The sequence below is a fragment of the Notothenia coriiceps genome, unplaced genomic scaffold (assembly GCF_000735185.1).
Source record: "Notothenia coriiceps isolate Sejong01 unplaced genomic scaffold, NC01 NC01_scaffold00023363, whole genome shotgun sequence".
Taxonomy (NCBI): Eukaryota; Metazoa; Chordata; class Actinopteri; order Perciformes; family Nototheniidae; genus Notothenia; species Notothenia coriiceps.
The window spans coordinates 13,445-36,118 of record NW_011356064.1 but is presented as its reverse complement, the minus strand read 5'-3'; the positions used below and the strand labels follow the sequence as shown (position 1 = coordinate 36,118).

Genomic DNA, 22,674 nt, shown 5'->3' with positions numbered 1-22,674 from the left:
CTAATAATAATAATAATAATAGTATGAATAATTGTAAATGGCCATTGGTCACACCACCAGTTTGCTTACGTAAACTTGGAGGAGCCAGCAGCGCTGCCCTTCGTTGCGCGCCGCGGGGGGGGGGCGGCGGGGGGGGGCGTCGAATAATCGGTTATTATTCGCCCGGGCTGTCCGATTTTTGATTTTGATCATGGTCAGTTTCTGGCATCCCTAGGGCTGATCAATATACCAATATTATATAGAAGTTGTGATATGGACAGCATATGGTCTTACATTTTGGATAGTGTAATATGTTTTTCTGTTTTGAAAGACTCTTTTACAGTAAAATTATGCATTTCTCTTATCTTACTCAACTGTTACAGAGGTTTTATTATATGTTATTCAATTAGCCATTGTCTCCAAATGTCATTGTGTAAATATGTTGTGATGGCACCAAACAACAACCATACAATATCGTCTCAATATCGGTCAGAAATATTGTAATTTCTCCATATTGCACGTTTGTAATGGTGCATCTGTTTATCCTTTAGAAAATGTGTGACCTGTCACACCTCTTTGATTCTACCTCTCAGATGAATAAATATTAGGACTAGTCAGATCAAGCCAGGTTATCCGTCCTTATGTCTGTCTGTGACTATTGCATTTTTCCACTTCTCATCAGAGCAGAGAGTCTTTCACAGTCCCTTCTTCATGCTCAGAGACAGTATCATTGTTCTGCAGGGGGATACTCATGTGAGAGGTGCGTTAACATTTATCCCGCAGGTATGACGTCATTACAGGGTTGTAAAGCTGACACCGCTGAAGGGGACATATTTACAGCGCGCCATCCTCCATTGAGAAGAACCATGTCACGCTTTGGGCTCGTTTCAAACAATGAGAGTCTTTAATGTTGCTCACTACAACCCTTTAGTCTTTACTTTGTTCTCATTATGGTAGATAACTACTCTGTATCCTTAATGATGGTTATATTTCAAGGATAATCTACATGGTTCCAATAAAGCAGCTCCTCTGTAAAGCCACAGTCACCACTGGCTCGCAGGAATACTTTTAATACAAAATGATTTGCTTCTTACATTGTGGAGCACCTTGGCGCTAAACCTCAAAATAGACCTGGGCTGCAGAGTATTTAAACACCTAATCCTGATGGATAATACTTAAGCCATAAATAAGCAATCTAATTATTTGCATTCACATGCGTAAACTAAGGGTAAACAAACAGTGAATACTAGATGATTACTACTAAACTATACACTACACTACGACTGAATTTGGTTGGAGTTATCTGGAACAAAAGTTGGCACAATACCCAATTTCAATTTCTCTCTCATATGTTTTTTGTTGTTGTTGTTTTTGTTGGTATTATCTTTTCTGTTAATCATTTGGTCCATAACATGACGGGGAAAAATTTGTTATGTAGTGAGAACATATATCTTAGGAGATAAAATAATCAACACTTTATATCCCTATTTTGTATTCAGTCTAGACTCAAAAGTATAATAAAAAACCTTTTCAATTCCTCTTATTCAGTCTATTTGGGTATTTAACAATATGTTGAAGTTATTGAATATTGCATGTTTCCAATTGGTCAAGTGTGATTATGACCTGCTTTCTTTAAGGTTAATTACTTGACTAAAGCACAGCCATGACCACACAAGGCAATTATTCCCCTTTTAGTAAAAGCGGCATGTTATAATTTGCAGTCAGCTGCTATCATCATAAAAAAAAGTTAGTGGAACGCATACAAAAAGGAAACAGTTTATCTTGTCTGTCATCAGTTAGTCACCGCCATGGTTCCAACACTCGAGGTGTTCCCAAACGACCTCCAGGTTTACTGAGTATTCTGTCCGACTCCGAGTGGGAAAAATACTTTATTATTTAGCATCTGCTTGTGAGGAAAAGAGTAACCAGCAACTTTCCTGGTTTGACTCTGAAAACTTGCCAAGAACTGCATCTGACTTTGAAGACTTAAAGCAGGGGAGTCCAAACTTTTTTCACAGGGGGCCACATACATAACAATATACGAAGGGCTGGGCCACTCACAAGAGGTATACTGCCTCATAAGTTAAGTGATAAGTCAGCAAAATCAATCAAATGTAGGTAAAGTATGCTTGATACTTGAATATGCTTGAAGAAAACAAACAGCCTATCACAGCTCTCCATAGGGTTTCATTCTTTTGTTAGCAGCTCATTCCTTAACACAGAAACCTCAGATTTCTTATAACAAGAGGAAATATGAAGGGTATATTTCAAGCTTGTTATGTAAATAAGTCATTGGGCTTTTTTCTTATCATCTTAGATTTGTTAGAAATTGTTTTCAACTTTAATTGACTGAATGTATTTGAAACATTTGGCTTACTAACTCATGAATACTACCGTGTAATATATGTTTGCATATATATTTGAGAAGTACAATATGAGACACAAGTTTCAGTTGTGGTCCAAATTTCATTATATTTTTAGAATTTGATAAGGGCCGATTCAAAATGGCCCAAACAACAAAATAGTTTGGACACCCCTCGCTTAAAGGCTCACCTCACATCCTGCCTTATGGTAAACTGGTTAATTATGAGAAGTCAATCAATGAATTAATACAAATAGAGATGTGCAAACTCAGGTCTTCTTGGAAACTTGGAGTAATATTTTTTCCTGGTTCTTTTCTTTGCAGTTTTGTGAAATACTGGTTAACTTTCTTTAGAAACCACTCCAGTAGTAAATCCATTCAGCCATAACCAGGCTCTGAACACGTGAGCTAAACATAGGTAATAGGCACATGTTATATAGTTATATTTTGAATCCTAAAGCATTTTTTATTCATTTGACTGCATTTATGTACCCCACCCTGGCCACTTTGGGTTGTTTTGTACTTTCTTTTATCTATTTATGACACCACTTATCACAAGACGAATATTGAAAGTGTAATGCTTGTGACCTTAAACACCACAGCATTAGACATTCCAAGATTAGGGACGCTGAATTTCTTCTTTTTTTTTAGCAATGTGTTTTTCCTACTTTACTATTTTATAAATGATTAAACAACCCCATTTATCTTATGACCTGTTGTCAACCCATGCTATGAGGAACATTTACATCAAGATTTGTGTTACAAAGACCCACTGACTATTTCATTTCGACTTTGTTTGTGTGGATTTACAGAAGAAATTCACAAATCCGCACAATGGATAGCTGTTCATATCTAAACATTGAAAAATGATTACAATGTACAAAGGATTACTTCAGGAGCCCAATACAACAGTCAATCTCTTCTCTCAGTAAGAATAGACACACATATGTCCTTAAGGGCATTTTGTTCACAAGACAAAGCAAAAGGTGTCTCAATAAAAGAAAGACATACAAGTTTGTCTCCTAATCCACATGATGTTCTGACTGAGAAGGTTACTTTGAAATGATTCAGAGTTAAATGGATCAGTCCTTTGACCAAAAGAAACATATCTATTGATGCTAAGCGATGGTTAATTGAAGTTAAGGCTTAAGGACATTCTGAAGGGGATTATTATATATGATTTTTCAATATTGAGCGATTAATAGAGAACGCTTCACTAGTTACGCAATTATAAAAAAGTGGTTAAAAATCATAAATTGATTCAGTATTTAATATTTTTTCTTTGCTGGTTAAAGTCTCTTAAAGACTTTCATTTATTTCATGATAGTTAATGAGGTTTTTAATTTTTTTTTAAACAAACCAGCAGTTTTAATACATATATATATATATTTTTCTGACTGTATAGACTAAATTATGAATTAATTAGGCCATAAATAATGAGCAGATCCATTATGAAAATATCGTTAAAAAAAAGTGTAAATAGTAAATAAAAAAACTAAATAGTAAATCTCTGACATTGACTTAACCAGCTGCATTTATCTTTATCTCTACATAATGAGCACAAGTGGTTTCTCAAGCTTGTTTTTGTCCCGAGGGATCTCCTAAATGATCACTTATTAGATGATCTCACTGCTCTGAGTTTGTTATCACCCCCGGGGGGGCCGCAGACCTCTCGTTGGAACATCCCGGCCTTGTCGATACATACTGTAGCTTTTGTGAGTGTAACTTGGTCTTAGAGAGAAAAATGATCTGAGTTCAAAGACCCCGGCCAGTTTAAAAGGGTCCTTTTCATGGTGTATTTTACGAGTGGACACATCTGCACAGACTAGACTACTACAGGGTCTTTGTAACTGAACATACCGTATGTATAAGGAGTCTAAACATGCTGCTGTGTGTGTGTATAGCCACTGGTTTAACTAGATACATCTCTTATACCAATCATCCAGTTCTTCAGCTTGTTTAAGAGCCAATAGGCAGAATAATGGATTATCGAGAGGTCTTAGCGTCAGCAGGTCTTGAACTTTACTTTGCCCAACTTCACTAAATGTACTTGTTCGAAAATACACTGTTTGGATATGTGACGTTCACTGCTAACGCACAGCAACTGCAGCCATAGCAAACAAGAAAGCTTGTTGTTTACCAGCTTGCTTTTAGCCTTCCACAGCCCCGAGGGCAGCGTCTACTTAACCCTCAAAAGGGGTCCGATACACGCTGCAAAAACACACACAAAGCAGACTGCTGTGCTGCGAGAGGACGCAGGGTGAGAGCTCACAAACACTGATCTGTGTTTCTTTTTTTTATTTGCATGCTTTGGGCATTCCATGATGGTCCGACCAGGATACATTAACAAGAATGCCCCCATTTGCTACGCGGGCTAGAAGAATAGGCCACTTTGTCTCAGTTAAGCTGCTAACATGCTCTGTGGAAGCTGCAGACAACGACTGTGATGCTAATGTGAGCAGCAGCATCACGGCAACCTGCTGTCTGACGTATTGTCATGCTATTGTGCAAAAAAACACAGCTAATTACCAACGGAGCATAAACCTTGTGTCCTTAAATGATAAATGTTGTGGTACAATTAGCATAGATGCTAAGGAAGTAGGGTTTGACCATGTGGTTTGCTGGTTTACCGCTGTTGTATAACTGATAGTACATAAAACATGACTGTGACTAAATTACCAAATGAAACAATATTAGCTTATTTAAAAAAGCAATGAAAGTAACATTTTACTGTATGGTACATTTCAGACAATGATTGCACTACACCATGCACACTAAATATGTTAAAAATATAAAGTATCATGCCTTTTTTTTTTATCACAGATAACAAAAAGTACTTTTCTCTCAAGTGTCATGGCATTAACTCACAAATGCAGCTAACTGAGATATCTGTGGGGCATCTTTGTATACTCTCTGATGTGTACTGGTCACGAGCTACCCCGATGGTATAATCCATATGAAATGTTGTACAAGGGTAGAAGAGTACTTTGTTCTTTTTGTGGCACCATAAATCCTTAGAAAAATTAATCATTTTTCAACCCTTTTAGGAAGCTATCCTACATACATTTCAAAGCAGTGTTTTTTTTTTTCTTCTCTTAAATATGCCGTGGAATGGAGGCAGTGGGGGCTAATTACGAGCATTCTTCACTGAATTAGCGTTCGGTGTGTGGTAAGGCTGTGCTCGCCTTCGTCTTGATCCCTTAACTGATCCCTTACTTAGTCTCCAGAAGGTCAGAGGTCACTTGGTTAATTAAGGGTCCAATCAGTCTGTAGATAAACTCATCTGAGCTCAATGTTTGCACTTTTTTAAAGTTCCAGCAGCTCTGCCTGGTACCTCTGAGCTGTTCGTGCTAATCTACCCACAGACAGGGGAGTAGGTTAACCCAGCTCAACAGCGCCAAGCTTCAACGGCCTTTTCATTTCAAGGCCTTCAGTCAATGAAGAATGTCTGTAAGCTCTCGCTAAAGCAGAGAAATTACTCTAACTTGGTGTATTGTACACAGGGCGAGGGTTCGGGGTGCGGGGGGGGGGGGGCCTAAACCTCTCAAAGAGCAGTAGATTATGGAGAGAAGTCATGTTTATGCTTCAGAAGCAGGGCAATGTTTTCAATGGAGATACTGTATTTGTCCTTCTCTGCTGGCCCATGCTGCACACATCCAGGGTGATGAAAGAGGGGCTGAGCAAGCAACCATGAAATCTCAGGTTGTGTTGTGGATCAACAGAGATTACTCACTTTATCAGTGCTTTGTTTGACTCTTAATGTGCGGCCAAACAATTACAACTTTGATGTATACTCATGATCCCCAATTAAGTCATTATTCACTGACAAGAAACGTTTCGCTGTGGTATGAAAGTCAGATTTTTGCACAAAGTATTTCAAATTTGTAGCAAAAGGCAAAAATCCCCTTAAGTGTCATATATGTTTCCAAAATGGAAAACCTTGCATCCATGATTACACAGCTTTCTGAAAATAATGGTAGTGGAAATCAAACTGAAAGCTTAATTTGTCTCTTTCTTAGAAAATGGAAAACTCACAGGAGGTAAACACATGCACACCACAATATACGTGTGAGCATGTGTTCTCAAAACAAACGTTCTAAACATTTCCATTACATTAATGTAAAAACCAACTGCTCCAAAAAGGTACAAAACTGAATTTGAAGCAATCCACTTGAAAGTTTTGTCACTAACCCCTGCAAAAGAAACCAAACAAAAACTTTTTTGTGCAAATTACACACGTTTTTTATATTGATAAGCACTCAATTACATGAAAATCTACTATGCAGGTCAAAAAGATGTGACCGTAAAGCAGCAATTACACAGAAATCTGTATCCACATGTTCTCCGCCACACAACACATTTGTATCGATGTTTCAACAAGGATTATAAACTCTCAGAAAACACTTAAATAGTAGAAAAACTTACCAGACTGCCTTTGTAAAAATTATCCCTCAAACAAAACAGTGTCTACTCGTACAGAAAATCTCCACAGTCTCCTGTCCCTCGGACTGTGAGGGAATCAAAGCTATGAAAAGATGTGAATCTAGCTGAGCAAATAGGATTAAAGATGGCTAAATCCAAATGGCTGGAAGCACAGCATGCATTAAAGAGGAATTCTCTCAGGAAAGATAATCCCCATATACGCATTTTAACACACTTCACTCACTCCTGAGTTTTTTTACACACAGTCATAGTAAAACCACTATAGCCTGACTGTCCACACACACACACACACACACACACACACACACACACACACAGCATCTAATAATACAGCACTGCCTGGTCCATACAGACTGTAACCATGACACATGCAACTTCTCATTCCAGACGTGGAAACTTGACACTGTATTAAATGTGTCAGCGTGCTAATCATACATGCTGACATATATTATTTTCCTACCAATGTTTTTTTTTTTACCTTGAGCACCTCCATTGGTACCTGGGCAGCAGGCGGCAGACTGGCAGGGACGCTGACATTGATGGCAGGGGTCTGTGCCGCTGTGGTTTGTGGGTAATGGCAGGCCTCTTGTTTCTGCTGCTCCCGCCGCTCCTGCTCCTGAAGCTGCTCCCGCATCAGCTGCTGCCGCAACATGATGCGTGATGTCATGGCGGAGGAGCTCAGCGGGGGCTTGGAGGAGCCGTGCTGCTCCGAAGGGCTGCCGCAGAAAAGAAAAAAAAGATGCCAGATGAATGAGCAGAGACAGTGAGCGATTGTGGAGATAGTGATAACACAGAGAGGGTAGAGAGGGGTCGGACAGGGAAGGAGAGGTCAAGCAAAAAGAGAGGAGAGAGGAGGACGGTCAGAGAGCAGCAGAGGTAGAAGAAGATGAAGGGAGAGCAGATGGAATAAAAGGTTAATATGAGCGAAGGGCAGAGATCAAAAGGAACATCTTGACTGTTGAGCTGCAGAGATTTGATGGTTTTGATTTGCTAAGATAATGAGTGAGCGTAGATTCAGACTCGGGACAGGGATTTGAAAAGCACTAATGTTAAACTGGCAGGTTCCAGCCTGTCATGATGTTTTTGAATATTGGTTTGAGAAAAACAAGCACTTAGAAGAAGAGAAAAACAAGCACTTAGAAGACATAGCTATGGCCCTAGGATATGTTGATACTTTTTTTTTTGCTATCTTTTGACATTTAATGTATTAATTAGTAGATTAGGCCCTGTTTTTATGCAACTTCCAAGATATAGACTTGGTACAATTAAACCACTCAGCATTAATTAAAATGCTATTTTCAACAGATAAACTTTCTGATTCTGAATCAGAAGCAGAAACAGGTTTATCGCCAAGTGGGTTAACACATACGAGGATTTTTCCTTGGTACATGGTGCACATAAACACAGTTAAAGAAGATAGAAAGTAAACAAAACAACAAAACAATGAAATAAAAACAATTGAAACCTATTATAAGTTAAGATATGGGCAATTATTCACATGAAATCTGGATATACTGTAAAACTACGTGCAGAGTACGTATTATTAAAGTACTTCGAATAATACAATGAAAATAAAATATGTACAGTATTGTTATGGAAAGTGGATGAGAGTATACAAATGTGCAAAAATATTTGGAGGGTTGTGCAGAACTGGCAATACTTAGATTAAATAAATAAAAACAAGAAATACTTTGCATAGTGTGCATTGATGTAATGTAATGAAGATGTTTGAGAGCTCCTAGTGCATTAGAGGAATTAAACCTCAACAGAAAAGAGGAACAGGTTTCATAAAAGGTTGCTTCAGTTTTCCCACTCTCTTAAATTTAGACGGCTGCTCCCCAGACAGAGTCCTAAAATAGAGAGGCTCTGCTGAAGCAGAAGTTGCCGGGATGAAGCCTTCATCGAGTGAGCGATCCTTTTGACAAATCTCAGTAAAACGTCTGGCCAATCCAGCTGTGCAGTAATCGCACTAATTAGCCAGTGGAGTCAAACACAGCTTCGGTCTGCAGCGTATTCACTGGGTGTTGAACCCTCAGCATACCATCATTCTCCCCCCAGTGCTGCACATAATCTCATTGTCTGATTCCACGCCCACTGAACCCTGCACAAGAGCGAAAACACGCTACGGTGTAACAAAACGCCACATTTTCTGACTATTATCTACAGTCAAATCCGATTAGGTATTGCCCTTTAGCAGAAACATCTCTCATTCACTCCTGAAGACAATGCTGATACAGATACATTGATTATTGATCCTAGATAAATCAATTAACAAGTCGTTTTAATGAGGGGGTTAGAGCAGAACAAAGACTGGGGTTTTGTCTCTAAAAGTCCTGCAGCAGTTTGGGACCCTCAAATGTTTTTGTGTCAAGTTTCTTTGTACTTCTCCCGCTATAGAGAATCAGGTTTAGTGGTTATATTTATAATTCCTTTGTCTGTGTGACTTTAGGCGATTGTGTTTCCTTTCATCCCCTAAGTTTCGAACTAAAGTGACTGGATCCAATGTCAGCTTTTTTTTTGTTAATTTCCACTGCCTGAGCAGAAATCCTTTGATTTGTTTCTTTCTTTAATCTGTTTCACTGTTTGAGTGTTTGAATTTTACACAACAGTAGTTTTATTTCCTTTGCCCCCTCGTGTGTAGCTAGAACAAACATAAAAAGTGAATTTCTTTCCAAAAGCCCACATTTTTTAAATGCAAAATATGATGAGATACGATATTTACCACATTACTTCCTTAATTTCCTTAAATTCCTTAAACATTTTGGGATACTTTACAGTGTTTCCCCTAGGTTTACTGCTTTGGTGGGGGGGTGCTGCCTGAGCGGAAGGGGGGTGAGGCCGGCTGTCATTGGGATATATTTTTTTTGAATCCCCTGGAGCAGAGAGAGCAATATTGTTATTGATTAGTGCATCTGTGGTTAGGGTCAAAAACACTAAACTCACAACTTAAAATGAAAGTGTTTAGTTTATTTAATAAAAGAGCACATGTTCAATGTGAAAAGTGACAGTAGATATAGATTAGTTGCAATTTGGTTCCAATTTTTTTTTTTTATTATAAAAAAAAACAAAACATAATTTCTTCTTTTTTTTTAAACACCTTACAATGGTAGGGGAAACACTGCTTTAACTTGGAGTATGTCATTTCATTCTTATACGTCTATATTCAAATACAAATCAGAGGTAAATAAAGAAATGACATGTTGATTATTAATGCAAAATAAAATGAACAATACAATTATGATGTATTATTACACTGAATAAAACTGTTTCCGGCCAGTTTAAAAAGTAGTTGGAATATTTCCACCTTGACTAGCAGTGATTACAGTTATTTACAGCTAAATGCATCAATAATAATAATGCAATATTATAACATATATTTCTGAAATAATGTCTACTTTTACAAACTCTGATATTCACTATAATTAAAGCTTAACCCAGTGTAATGTCAATTAATGCTAGAAGCTCTGTTAGAACACAAGCTATTGGATTACACAGGATGTAATTTGTCATAAACCAAGGCAATGGCAAATATAAATCAGTGAGCTGCTTTAAGCGCTAGAGGAAAAGTGAGGAGTTCATCAAAGTTATTAGGATTCATAGTGTCGGAATAATAATATGCCTCTACCAAATGAAGTGCCAATACATCAAGAAGATGTTGAGATATTTCACTAGATAAGTTAAAACTTTAAGTGCTGGTAGCGCTAGACAAAATGTCAAGGATCACCAAAGATATTATGAATTATAATGTGTGCACAATGGATATCTACCAAATGCAAGACCTAGATTTTACAGTTATAATATGAACTGGCCAGTGCTCTCTGGTGGATCAAATATGTAATAGTATCACTGTTTTCCCTTTCCAGTAGTTAACAATAAGTGTGTTATATAGGTTTGTTTTTGCATGTAAACAGTCTGCAAAGGCTTAAATCCCAATTTCTCTCCCACACACAGACACACACGCACGCACGCACGCACGCACACACACACACACACACACACACACACACACACACACACACACACACACACACACACACCTGCCTGAAATGTCTTGATGGGACTCCTTTGTTTACTACCGCAACATAGTGACGTCACTATGTAACGTCACTATGTAACGTCACTATGTAACACTCGTTCTTCTATTGGCTAGCACTCCAACACATTGTACGTGATAGGCTAAGGGGCGGGACATCACAACAGAGCCGGCCAGCTAACCAGTCAGAGCAGACTGGTCTCTGGTTTCAGAAAGAGGGTGAAAAGAGGTGCTGCAGCACACAGGCAGTATGAGAAAAATAAAAACATTGTTTAACATTAAAGCAAGGAAATATGTCACAGTAGAGGCACCATGATAATCACCAAATACAAAAATGAACCTAAAACTGAGCAGAATATGTCCTCTTTAAATATATTTATGTTTTTTCCCTACTGGAATTTCTTGCAAATCAATAAATCTCTGATAAGCAGGTAAAATCAGCTATGTTTATCAATCAGGCCGTTAGTCTCCATTTAAAAATAGATGTTTACAATATAGCAAAGATTTAGTGAGAGTTGTAGCGCCTCATGATATCCTTTAATACATTTCTGATTATCTCTGTGTGTGTGTGTGTGTGTGTGTGTGTGTGTGTGTGTGTGTGTGTGTGTGTGTGTGTGTGTGTGTGTGTTCACTCCTCTCATGTTTGTGTATCTCAAAGGAGAAAAAATAAATAACAATGGCAGTACAGTGCTGAAGAGCCCCACCCACCCAACCCATGATTCCTCTGATTCGGCTCACTACAGCACTCCATCACACTCCATTATTAGCCAACTGTCAGAGCTGAGGCTTTGATGAAGGTATTACTGCCCAACAGCACTCAGAGAGATGAAGAAGCTTCACATCCTGAGTGAGGAGAGGCTAAAACACAATGTTTAAAGTAGAGAAAGACGTCTGATCTCTGTCCAAACTCTGAGCTGGTGGAAAAATAAAGTGCAGAACAGACACCACTTATACTGCTGCTGGTAACTGACTGGAGCTAATAGCGCTGCCTAATGGACACTAATGGTACAACAACAACTTCCTCTAAAAACTAATGTCATGGCAACCATGTATTTACTGTTAGAAAAATCGTTTTCAAACTCTTTTGTGATTATCCATTCAAAAAAGAGAGGGTATCAAAGTGACACAAAATCTTTATTGGTTCTCAAAATCAATGACAAATGTGTAAACAATGTCTTAACTTAACAAACAACTAAAAATGATGTTGATTATTAACCAGGACCAGTTTAAGCACCAACTGTTGCTCACTGCACGCGGAGAAATCTGCTGAAGCTGTTATCGTATTTACTTTACATAGTTCTCTGCGAACTGTACATGTTGTGTACATAATACTAATACAAAGTCATGCAAGCATGCAGAGACGCCATGCTCACAAAGGGTCAAATGAGCAGGGTCTGTGCACTTGCACTCCTACAGCCTCCATATTTATTTTATTTTTTTGCACCACCCACCCTTGGAGAACTATGAAAGTCATGCCGGTGGTGCAGCGCTGAAAGTGTGTCAAAGGTGGGAGTGTCCGGGGCCGGCCTGGACTCTCCAATCGCCTCACAGAGAGGAGAGGAGACCACTGATACACACTGCCCATCAACTAGCTGATTTAAAACACACACACAGTTTCCCTTGGAGGCATGAGTCCTGACTGTTCAGTGGACGACGTGCAGACAATCTGTAGTCACTGCATGTATCTCCAAAAAGCTAGAAGCATTGGTGTTTTGTGATATGTGATAAAGGATTGGTAATAGATTGTGTCGCCCTGGTGTTAAGCAGTATTTACTGTACGTTGTTACTCTACCTATTTTTCTATAAAGTGAAGATTTGTTTACCTACTTTTGACACATGCTCTGATAGAATAACTGTCTGCTGTTGAAAAAACCCAAAAAACAATGTTTATGTTTTATCGCTCAGCAAATGAGATCGCAGAAAAGCTGTCCTGCATCTAGCTGCTTGTAATGATCCTGTCTCCTTTTGTTTTGTCTCAGAGGCTGCAGGTGGATCACAGAGGAGATCAGGCCCTCCTGGCTGACTACCCCCCCCGCTCAGCTGGAGCACAGCGCAGTGATTATGTAGCTACACGGCGGTAAATTGATCCACTCGCGCCCCCCTGCTGGTCACTACACCCCAGCGTGCTGCAGCTGGCATCCCCCCCGCAGGAGAGAGATATCCAGCACATCTCTGACGACAAACATCTGGATGCAACTGTTCATAAATGAAAATGGATTATATGGTTCAAACAAAACAAAACCAACGTAGCATATTGTTATGTGCATTCTACAAAAAAATGCAACAAGTCTTGTTACTAGAGCAGAGAGAATTTGACTTAATTAATCACTTTTTAGCTTCAGTTGCCAACTCTTCTTAAAATGTAAGACATTTTATTCAAGCAAAATCCAAACCTTTGTATTAAGTAACAATACATTTAGCATATGTTGAGTTGTTGTACACCTTACTGAGTCCAAACAAGACATCTGGAGACATCTTCCAACAACATCTAAATACAAATGTGTCCAACATGTTAAAAAGTATGTTGGACTAATAAGTTGCTCTTAGGGAAGTAGCTTAACCGGCCCCTGTAGTAAACTAGCCAATTAAAACGTGATACTACTACACAATGCCTAACAATTCTTCTTGTCCAGATACAAATCACACAGTGTCAAATAAAGTACCAAAAGTACATATAGAAACTCTAAAAACCACATGTCTCTACAAATTGACAGCGCAGTTAATCTGAATCTATCTGAATAGATTCACATTCAAGAGCAAAACTAAATTGGGTAAACTGTTAAATCATCAGGAGAGATAATCAGATACTTTCCAGGAAGCCAGGACCCCGTAGAATAACTTGAACTTGCCGGGTCTTATTTTTTAATAGCATACCGCTCTGTACAATAAGTTTCTTCATGCAATGCGCCTCATACAAGTCATCCTCCCTGCTCCTCACAGTTGTTCCTGTCAGTGAACTCTCCTGAGGGCTCAGCTCTATCAGTGGCTGTATCTATTCCTAACTGTGGGAGGAAATTCATCAAAAAGAATCCTAATACTCAGAATTGTATTCAAACGTTCTCTGTGAAGCACCATGAATGCAGCCCCCGAGGGACTATATACTTGTGTAACTACTCGTGATTTCACATGTTTGCCAAATGCAGCGTCCTGCAGCTAACAGTGGTCAGGTGGTCTGGTGCTCCTGGATCACAGGTGCAAGGGGGCGTGGCCTGAAGAACAATAGGGAAGTGAATTGTTTGGTCCTGTGTTGAAGCAGAAAGGCTTTTGGAGATAGACAGAGGAGCTATGGATGATCCAGGCGGCACACTCGGCAGATGGAAAAGGCATTTGGATCTTTTTTTGATGGTAGATCCTCATGTGAAGAAAAAATGGGAGACTTTTTTTTAAGAATATTGGGAATATAGCAACCAGAGGACTTGGGATCAACTAGGCCGGACTCCTAATCAAGATCTATGTGCGGTACATTTCAGTCTTTTGGGTTTTTTATGCATTTCTACAGCTCTTTATCTATACGTCTCATTTAAAAGGAAAACATATGGCAATTTTTTGTTTTATTTTACATTTTGGTTGGACTCTGCGGGCTCTATAAGGAGGCCTTGTTTGAGTTGAACTATCTGTGTTGTCAACCTAGTAGACATGAACCTAATGGTCGGGCAGGGGTTTGTTTTCTTAAAATGTTTTGTTATTTGACATTTAGTATATTGATTCCTAGATGTTGTTATCGTCAGCAGGGCTTTAAAGGCCCCGAACCCTTTTTAATTTCCTTTTTAAATAAGGCTTTTTGGTCTTGGAGTTTCCTCATTTGGTCATCTTCTTTCGAATTATATTTAACTATGCTTAAAACCCAATCTGTTAATTAAACAGTTGTTGGGTTTTTTGTATATATTTTATTAAATGCTTATTAAACAGTGGAGGATGTGCTACCTCTCTTCACAAATAAAGCAACAGTCTTTAATCCTTATCACAACATTTCTGAAATGATTTTTTTTTTGCTGATTTAAGCCGGTTTCTTAAGAAAAAAATTACAAAAAAGTTGATCAATTGCTCAAACAAAGTGTCTTCTGTGTTGTGGTGGTCAAAACATGCAATTTGTAGACTTTACATTATTGGTTTCTAAGATATACTTCGCTTGTCATTGTTTTGACTATCTTCGGACATTTCAATAGATTAATTGAGCAAGAATTCAGCAGACTTAATCAATAATGAGCTGAGTTATACAGCCCTTCAATATTTAGCAGGAAGCAGGATGCTGTGTAGGAAGTGCTGTTTCAGTGTTGTTGCAGTTTTACTGGTCACCAACAGAGGCTGACAAAAATCACACATTTCAATTATTATTAAAACTCTTGAAGCAAAGCAAAACAATTCCAAAGTTTGTGAAAATGATCCGATGTGGAACTGTAAAGTGCTTCAAGAAGCCACAAGTAAAGCTTAGGACGCAGCAAAGTGATCCTAACTGCAGGACAAGTAGTGAGGACGGACTTTTACTTCAGCCACCTGTCTGTGTCATTAAGCTCCTGTCCCTATTAGCTCATGCCTGAAACCCGTCACCTTCAGACATCTCTGTCTACGATATCCCCTCGGGAACAAGCTGTTCCCAACACTGCACTTGCATAACCCTCAACCCACGACTCAGCTGTCTCTCACAGGCAGATATCACCTCATTTTATTCCCAAATTCATAAAAACAAACCAGCATTTAAAGGCAATCGGGCACAATCTAATGTATTTGATATTGCAATATGTTCATATGAGGTCATCCAGGCAAACCATATGGAAATATAAGAATTAAACCTCAATATTCACTTAATAGCAATACAGACATTTTGCATGTATGGCAACCTGTCCAGTATCATTAGTAGTCATTGATCGATCATTTGATCACATTATCAGTCTTGATTGTTTATTCTTTGATTGAAAATGTCCTGATTGTGTGAATTTTAAAAGGATTTTTTTTTTTAGCAAAGCCCTTGCAACAGTTATTGTAAGATTCTAAGTAATATATTATAGCATTTTTGATGCTGATGCAAAAAGTGTCACCCATCTATGTGAGATCATATCTGTTTTTTTTTAATATACATTTTGTGCTTTCTAATGCATTTTTCTCATGCATTAGAAAGCACAAGACTAGGGCTGCACGATTTGGGGAAATAATCTAATTGCGATTTTTCTGACAGATATTGCGATTCAATTTGCGATATTTGTTTTTAAGCGACCCAACGGAAGTTTATTGTAAAATGCGGCCATATCTCCGGCTAGGAAGGTCGTATCAACGTGCTCCCGTCTCTAGCCCCCCCGCAGCCCGAGCTACGAGTGAAAGAACTAAAGAACTAAACTTACATGAAACTTCCGTTGGGTTGCTTTAAAGTCAAGCTTCAGTTTAAGATTCACCCTGTCATAGATGTAACACACGTGATGAGCATTATTAACCTGACTCAGATGGTTTGTTTCACCAAACCATCTAGGAAAGCTCCATTGGAAGCCATTTGGAAAGGGCTGGCACTTTCAAAAGGACTTGGCAGGTGATTGGATCAATCTGTCTATCACCTTCTATCATGGGCCACTTCTGATTGGTTAACAATGGCTGGTACATGTGGAGAACAGCACTTCTGATTGGTGTGGATGACTGACACACAAGAAGAAAAAAATTATTAAAAAAGAAAGAAAAGTGTTTTTTTAAATCGCATCATTTCAAATCGCAATTTTGATTTAAAATCGATTAATCGTTCAGCCCTACACAAGACTTCACTTTGCATACCAAGTCAGCCAGAAAATAATGAGGCTTCAACTCTCAGTTTCAGAATCAACACATCCACTGCTAAATATATATCTTATTCACACTGCACAGTAGACTAGCTTCCCTGTCTGTCTCGCGTCTATGTTCGGCACATCGTCTGCAGCAGGCTGAGCGCTCTGTCAAACTGATTTAAGAACAAAAAATATGTCTTTGAAATGATTTTGTCACACCTCAGATTTTAAATTTAGAAACCACAGGGGTAATAATGACGGGATATGACACCAATAATCAATGGAACTAATTATATCCATTTTGCGCAACAATGTCTCGCAACACTGTCATCGTGACTGTGCTGGATCATCCTCATGTGATGGGAAGAGGAAGTGGGACGCCTTCAATCTAAACAACTTTTCAGACAACTTCTCATTTTCCAAAGTAACTGGCATGAAATAATCTGTGATTCCTCGCTCGCACTGAGACTGGATGCCTTTGCTGCTCTGCCTGCGACCTCACAACACAACACAGCTCAGATTGTACGTATAACAGTATAATGACATTTCACTAATCAAGTAATTAGTTTAAAAAATGCAGAACTGGGTTAAAGGGTAAGGCTGTGCGAGAGTTGGAGTTGTGGCTGAATTTAGAGGAACGCAGATGAACTCCAAATCTGCAAAAAGAAAGTCTCAAGAATCAACCAGTCTACCAAACGTCTGTAATAAGAGCTCTGTCTGAAAACAATGGTGTACTGTCCTCTCACAATGAAGCCATGTTTTGCTGAACAGCCTCACAGAGACACGTAGATCCAAAAAAACAACTGATAATGAAACACCATTCTGTTAATAGAGGTATTATCACTCCCATCAGCAACACAGCAAAGTGGTGATTTTCACAACATCTGCGTTAGATCACAGCTGAAAAGTGTTGTGTAATCTATTAGAATCACCCGGAAAACAGTGTCATGCTTTATCGTCATCAGTCAAAATAGACTTCTTCTTTTTTTTTTTGTCAGTACCTACAAATTATTCTGGTATTTATCTATAGTCAGAATTAACTTGGGTCAAAAGTCATTCATCAAAACATGACGTTATTACAATCAGCTACTAAAAAGTGCATCAAATAAGTTTTATACTCCATTTTCGCGATAACTTTCATTTTCTTTCTTGCTAATTGAAGAGAGAAATCTTTCTGACAACTCTAAGGAACTGTCATTAACAAGAGTGATATCTAAGTGTACGGAAAAAAAAGTTGTATTTTTACAGCAGTCTCGTCATCAATAAGGTGCTGGAATATGGATTTTGTTAACTTTGTACAGAGCCACACTAGCTGTTTTTCTTTTCTTTATGCTAAGCTAAGCTAACTGTCACCCGGCTCCAGCATTATATTCAATTTTAGGACATGAAAGTGGTATAAATCTTATCTAACTCAAAGAAGAGTTTCCCAAAACTGTGTCCTTAATGACTTCCTGAGACCCCTTGATATATATTAGTATTATTGCTTATTAGCATCTGAACATACATTAGATGGCAATGAGCAATACTTCCAGAACAAAGGTGAAAGGTCACATGAGACCACAGAGACCTGACTCAGCCATTGCTGATTGTTTGGAGAGGCCTCAACAGCAGCTTTCTGATAAGTCTGTGTGTTCATGTCCTGAGGCACCATATGAACCTCTAATGTATGTCACGTTTATTCCACAACACTGTTTGTTTTAGTCAGGATTAAGATAAGACTCTCCAATGTTTACTTTCAGCATTGCATTTCCAGCTCTTCAAATAAATACATAGAAAGCAGACACTGGATTCAAGAGCAGATTGTGTTAGGTTACACTTTTATAGCTCTATCCGCCTCTTAATAGTTGATATGAAATGTAAACATCTCGCATTGTAGCTTCTCTACAAAAATATCTGCACATTTTCCACTGTAGATGGTTGTTATGTATCCTACTATAATTTACTAAACACAGTGACACTATATTATTTGACTAACCAGTTATTGGTAACCTACAGATTGCATTTGGCTATGAACATTTCCATCAAGAGGTAGGCTATTTGTACACTTTCTTTAAAGTAGTATCCATACAAACATCACCCCACCCATCAGCTTTATCAACACATCAGCAGTGAGTGAAGCTGAGCAGCATCTCCTGTCTTTCTCTCCTCTACAAGCTAATATTTGAAGTAGATTTTGACAAGACAACACCCAAGTGTTGCATAACTTCATGCCAGCAGGATAACCATAAGGAATGGGAGTTGAATCCCGGTATGGAGATGAGCTCCAGTAACATCTGTGGAGAAGCCTGCTACATGCACGCACTGTGGAACAACAGCTCAGAACAGAATCTGCAGCCCAATTATCACCTAAACACCAAAACCGCTCCGGCTTGGGAAATAACTGTCTCAACAACTGACCTGTTTAAGGGTTGACTCTTCAATTCGTAATACGTTTTAGGCTCCTCTTGAAACTCCTCTCCAACCTCGAAGTCGGGAACTATTCCCGATTCGGACTGCATTCTTGCAGATGGCAACTTTTTTTTTTAATGGAAACGTCAAACCCCTGGAAAAAAACCAGACGGTGGATATTTGTGGCGCCGTCCTTCGCTCCGTACCGACCGCTGTCAGCCGCCTCTGTGCGGGACCCGGAGCTGTGTAGTCCTCCGCCGCAGCGAGAACCGCACTCCCAACGGGCTGCACGAGACCAACGAACTACGACTCCCAAGATGCACCTGGGCTGTCAATGTCAGCCTGGTTTTTATTGGCTACAATATGCGAGGGGGATTTTACACAGCCTTATTTGCTCAAAACGATAGTGTCGAAAAGTTTAAAACCTTCAATAATAAATTATAACAGCTGGTTAATGATGGACATTTAGACTTATTTTGGGTTACAACAATGCAAATGCTTCCTGCAGTTCCCTTTTTTAATGATTTGTTATCGTTTATATACCTCATAACGACTAACTGCACCAAAACAATACAAATATATATGTATAATATGAATGCAGCCTAAACACGTATCTACCTTATTAAAGTGTATTATCATCCAACATATGCAGGTTTAATTTTAGCATGACGATACAACATCAATACGTGATCAATTGTCATAATTATGCTCAATGCACCAAACATGAGGCTATATTTAGGCCATATAGTGACCTTGAAAAATCGCTTCATGCTAATGTAGATCATGATCATCATAAAAAAGATTCCAATAAGATGACATTGCATGGCTTCACCACTTCACGTTTACTTTCTTAATAAATGAAACACTTCTGCACCAGAAAAGCACAAAATACTACATTCTTTAAATTATTGATAATTATTAACCTTAATATTGCATTTCTCTCATCGTCACAGCAGTTTAATCATGCAGGTATTGCCCCCAAATCCCCACAAACCTGGTGACTCTGTCGACCCTCATGCCTCGGTTCCCTCGCTGTGTTTCCTGTGCAGACAGACTGACCTGCCTCTGCTGCTCGTCTCGTCCTCAGACCCTCACTCTCCTCTCTGCTCTCCAACTTTGGTTTCCTCACTGGATCCCATGATCCCATCCACCACTTGGGGGCAGTATTTGATAGAGAAGCCAGTGTTGTGGGCTCATGGGGCACTTTCTATTACAAAATGGAAATTCTAGTTCAATATTTGCATTAGCTTCATCCTGCTGAACTGGTTTGAGTCTACTACTGCAAATAGCCTATCATCCAGATGTTCTCCTGTTGGAAAGCTCAGACTTCTAAATAATATAAAACGGAGCCTCAAATGGCATGCTCATAATTGAACAACATAACTGGAATAGGAAACAGTTTACCAGTGTTTGTTCAAGATATTTTCTTTGCTCCGAAAGCTCAAAGCCTGTGAAATGCATACAGAGTTACAGTGAGAGCGGGAGACATGATGCATGCATGGGGCTTCACGTTCAGTCAAAAAAAGACACACAATAGACTAGACAACATATTATTCTGGGTGTTGTAGTTGGGTGAATAGCGGCACTGATTACAACGGGCCTCCAGCTGAGGGAGGCCCCCAGAGTTTATAGACTACAATGCCCTTTAGTTTTTTTTTACTCAAGAATAAGTATTTGATACTCCAGTTCAAATTGATCTGTCTTTGAAGAATGATTTTGTTGAAACTCTTGCAACATAACAGATCCTTGGTCACCTTTCAACCCAGAGACAATGGTTGTTTTGACCCAGTGTTTGTGTTATTTTCTATACAACGAAACTAAAGCCTGTCCTCAATTTCCATAATTTACTTTAGCATGCTTTGTTTCATATTATTATATGTTGTGTGTGTATCCTTTGTAGTTGTTAAATGTCATGTCCACACAGTTTTTTGAAACTGACAACAAATCAGTTAAAAATCAAAATACTTTAGAAAACTAAACTTTTAGTAAAACTTTAGCTTGATTTTTCTAACATTGGGTCAAAAATAACCATTCATGTTGTTGCAGTAAAAATACAGTGTTTGCACACCGTCTCTTTATTTTGATGGGTTACTGACTGGTTTTTCTCATGTGTACTAATCTTAAATGAACCTAGTATCATGTTGATGCTATATTGACCTGAATTAGATTACAGCAGGAACAAACATTCCCTTTAGACATAATGGAAACAACAGGACGCTACTCATTAAACATGTATCTGTGCGAGACAAAACCTATAACCATTCAACAGGTTACATGTGATAAGTGATTAGTCCCCTCACGTGCAATCATTTCCCACTAGCTTTTACAAAGTGCCACGAGAACATGTGCCAACAAATGCAGTGTTAGACAGACTCACAGTGAATGTCTGGCATCATGGTGGCTGTGTGCAATGAGATAACTGAACACAAACATAGACAATGCTGTGCAGATTTTAATGAGCAGTGACAGCCGATGCAAACAATGCTGGCTAATAAGGCAGAGCATTAAATGTAGGTCAACAAAAGCAGGGAGTGCACCAACAGTCCTGTTATCTTTTTTTGAGACGGCTGTCATGAGTGACATGCAGCCGTTTCCACTTCCTGTATGTTGGACTCAAAACAAGATCCTGGATTGTGAGCAAAAGGTATCCTGCTGATGCAAGACATTAGTAAAGTTTCATGTTGACAGTTGTATAATAATCAGATTGCCTTGAAAGAAATGGAGGAGTGGTTTTGGTCAGAAGTGAAAACTAATTCAACACCATGAATAAAATACTGCATTGTTTAACCTCAAGTTTGTTCCTCTTTGGAAAAATGTATATATACTGTATATTCTTCTTTAAAATCTCAACTGGTAACATGCAACATTTTCAAGACATGTGGTGGGCATACTGTATTGCTCAAAGAAAGCCTGTTTCTTTGTTTCTATTTCAAAACCTTGTCCCACAGTGTTTGCTTTTAGAGGCTTTTCTTTTTTAAAAACTTTTCTATCACATGAAATCATTTTTCCATTAATAGCTGCAGTTTTAAATTCCATGTAAACAAGATTTGCAGCACTCTTATTCAAAGCATTCCAGTTATGAGACCACAAAGTTATTCATTGCTGTTGTAAAACTCCCTCCGTTTCTGTTGTTATGGATGCTGTGGGAGCATTTGCATAAAGCATCTGCCAATCAACATATGACTGTGATTAAATGGAGACGGAAAAGTAATTGCACACACATCCAACCATGCATAAAAAAACATAGACACAATGGGATAGTTATCTCTAATGGCGTAGTCATGAAGTGGATATTGCATTTTTGCTATTGTGCAAAAATAATAAGTTCCATACAAACTTTCATCAACTTTTGTAAACAATACCCTGGAGATTACTAACATGCAATATGAATGAAAAGCAACCTACATCGACGTACATTCTTGATGGCTTGAAGCTTTTATTGTGGAATGTACAGTAAATGTTGATATTGCTGAGAGTTTTACATGCCAGGTATTACAAAAATAACCCAGTGTCTTATACTTATCCCCTCAATGTATTAAAAGTGCAGCTTGCCATTGATTGTATAATGAAATTCCTAATGAGGGTAACGAGGGAATGCTACTCTTTTGTTTAAGAGAAGATTTTTTTTTGTAAGGAGGCGACTCAGAGGACAGATGGTTTTGGGGGATCTTAATGAGATACTTATTCATGTCTGATGTCAGAGCAAAGGAGGAGGGGGGGGGGGG

General features: G+C 38.6%; 1 protein-coding gene across 1 annotated transcript; it reads right to left on the bottom strand.

The window, feature by feature from the left end:
- Positions 1–657: 657 nt before the first annotated feature.
- On the bottom strand, positions 658–19,158 carry LOC104954459 (microphthalmia-associated transcription factor-like). Its single transcript, XM_010781564.1, has 3 exons — positions 18,959–19,158; positions 7,263–7,500; positions 658–714 (listed from the first exon to the last, which is right to left on the bottom strand). The coding sequence occupies exons 1-3, from the start codon at positions 19,057–19,059 to the stop codon at positions 658–660; spliced, it is 396 nt and encodes a 131-aa protein (XP_010779866.1). The 5' UTR covers positions 19,060–19,158.
- Positions 19,159–22,674: the final 3,516 nt, after the last annotated feature.

What these genes read in the sequence shown, in the direction of transcription:
- LOC104954459 (XM_010781564.1), bottom strand. Translation starts at nt 19,059, where the DNA reads ATGCAGTCCGAATCGGGAATAGTTCCCGACTTCGAGGTTGGAGAGGAG. An exon ending in AAGAGTCAACCCTTAAACAG is followed by an intron (nt 7,501 to 18,958) that starts GTCAGTTGTTGA and finishes TTTCTGCGGCAG; the next exon opens with CCCTTCGGAGCAGCACGGCT. An exon ending in TACCAATGGAGGTGCTCAAG is followed by an intron (nt 715 to 7,262) that starts GTAAAAAAAAAA and finishes ATCCCCCTGCAG; the next exon opens with AACAATGATACTGTCTCTGA.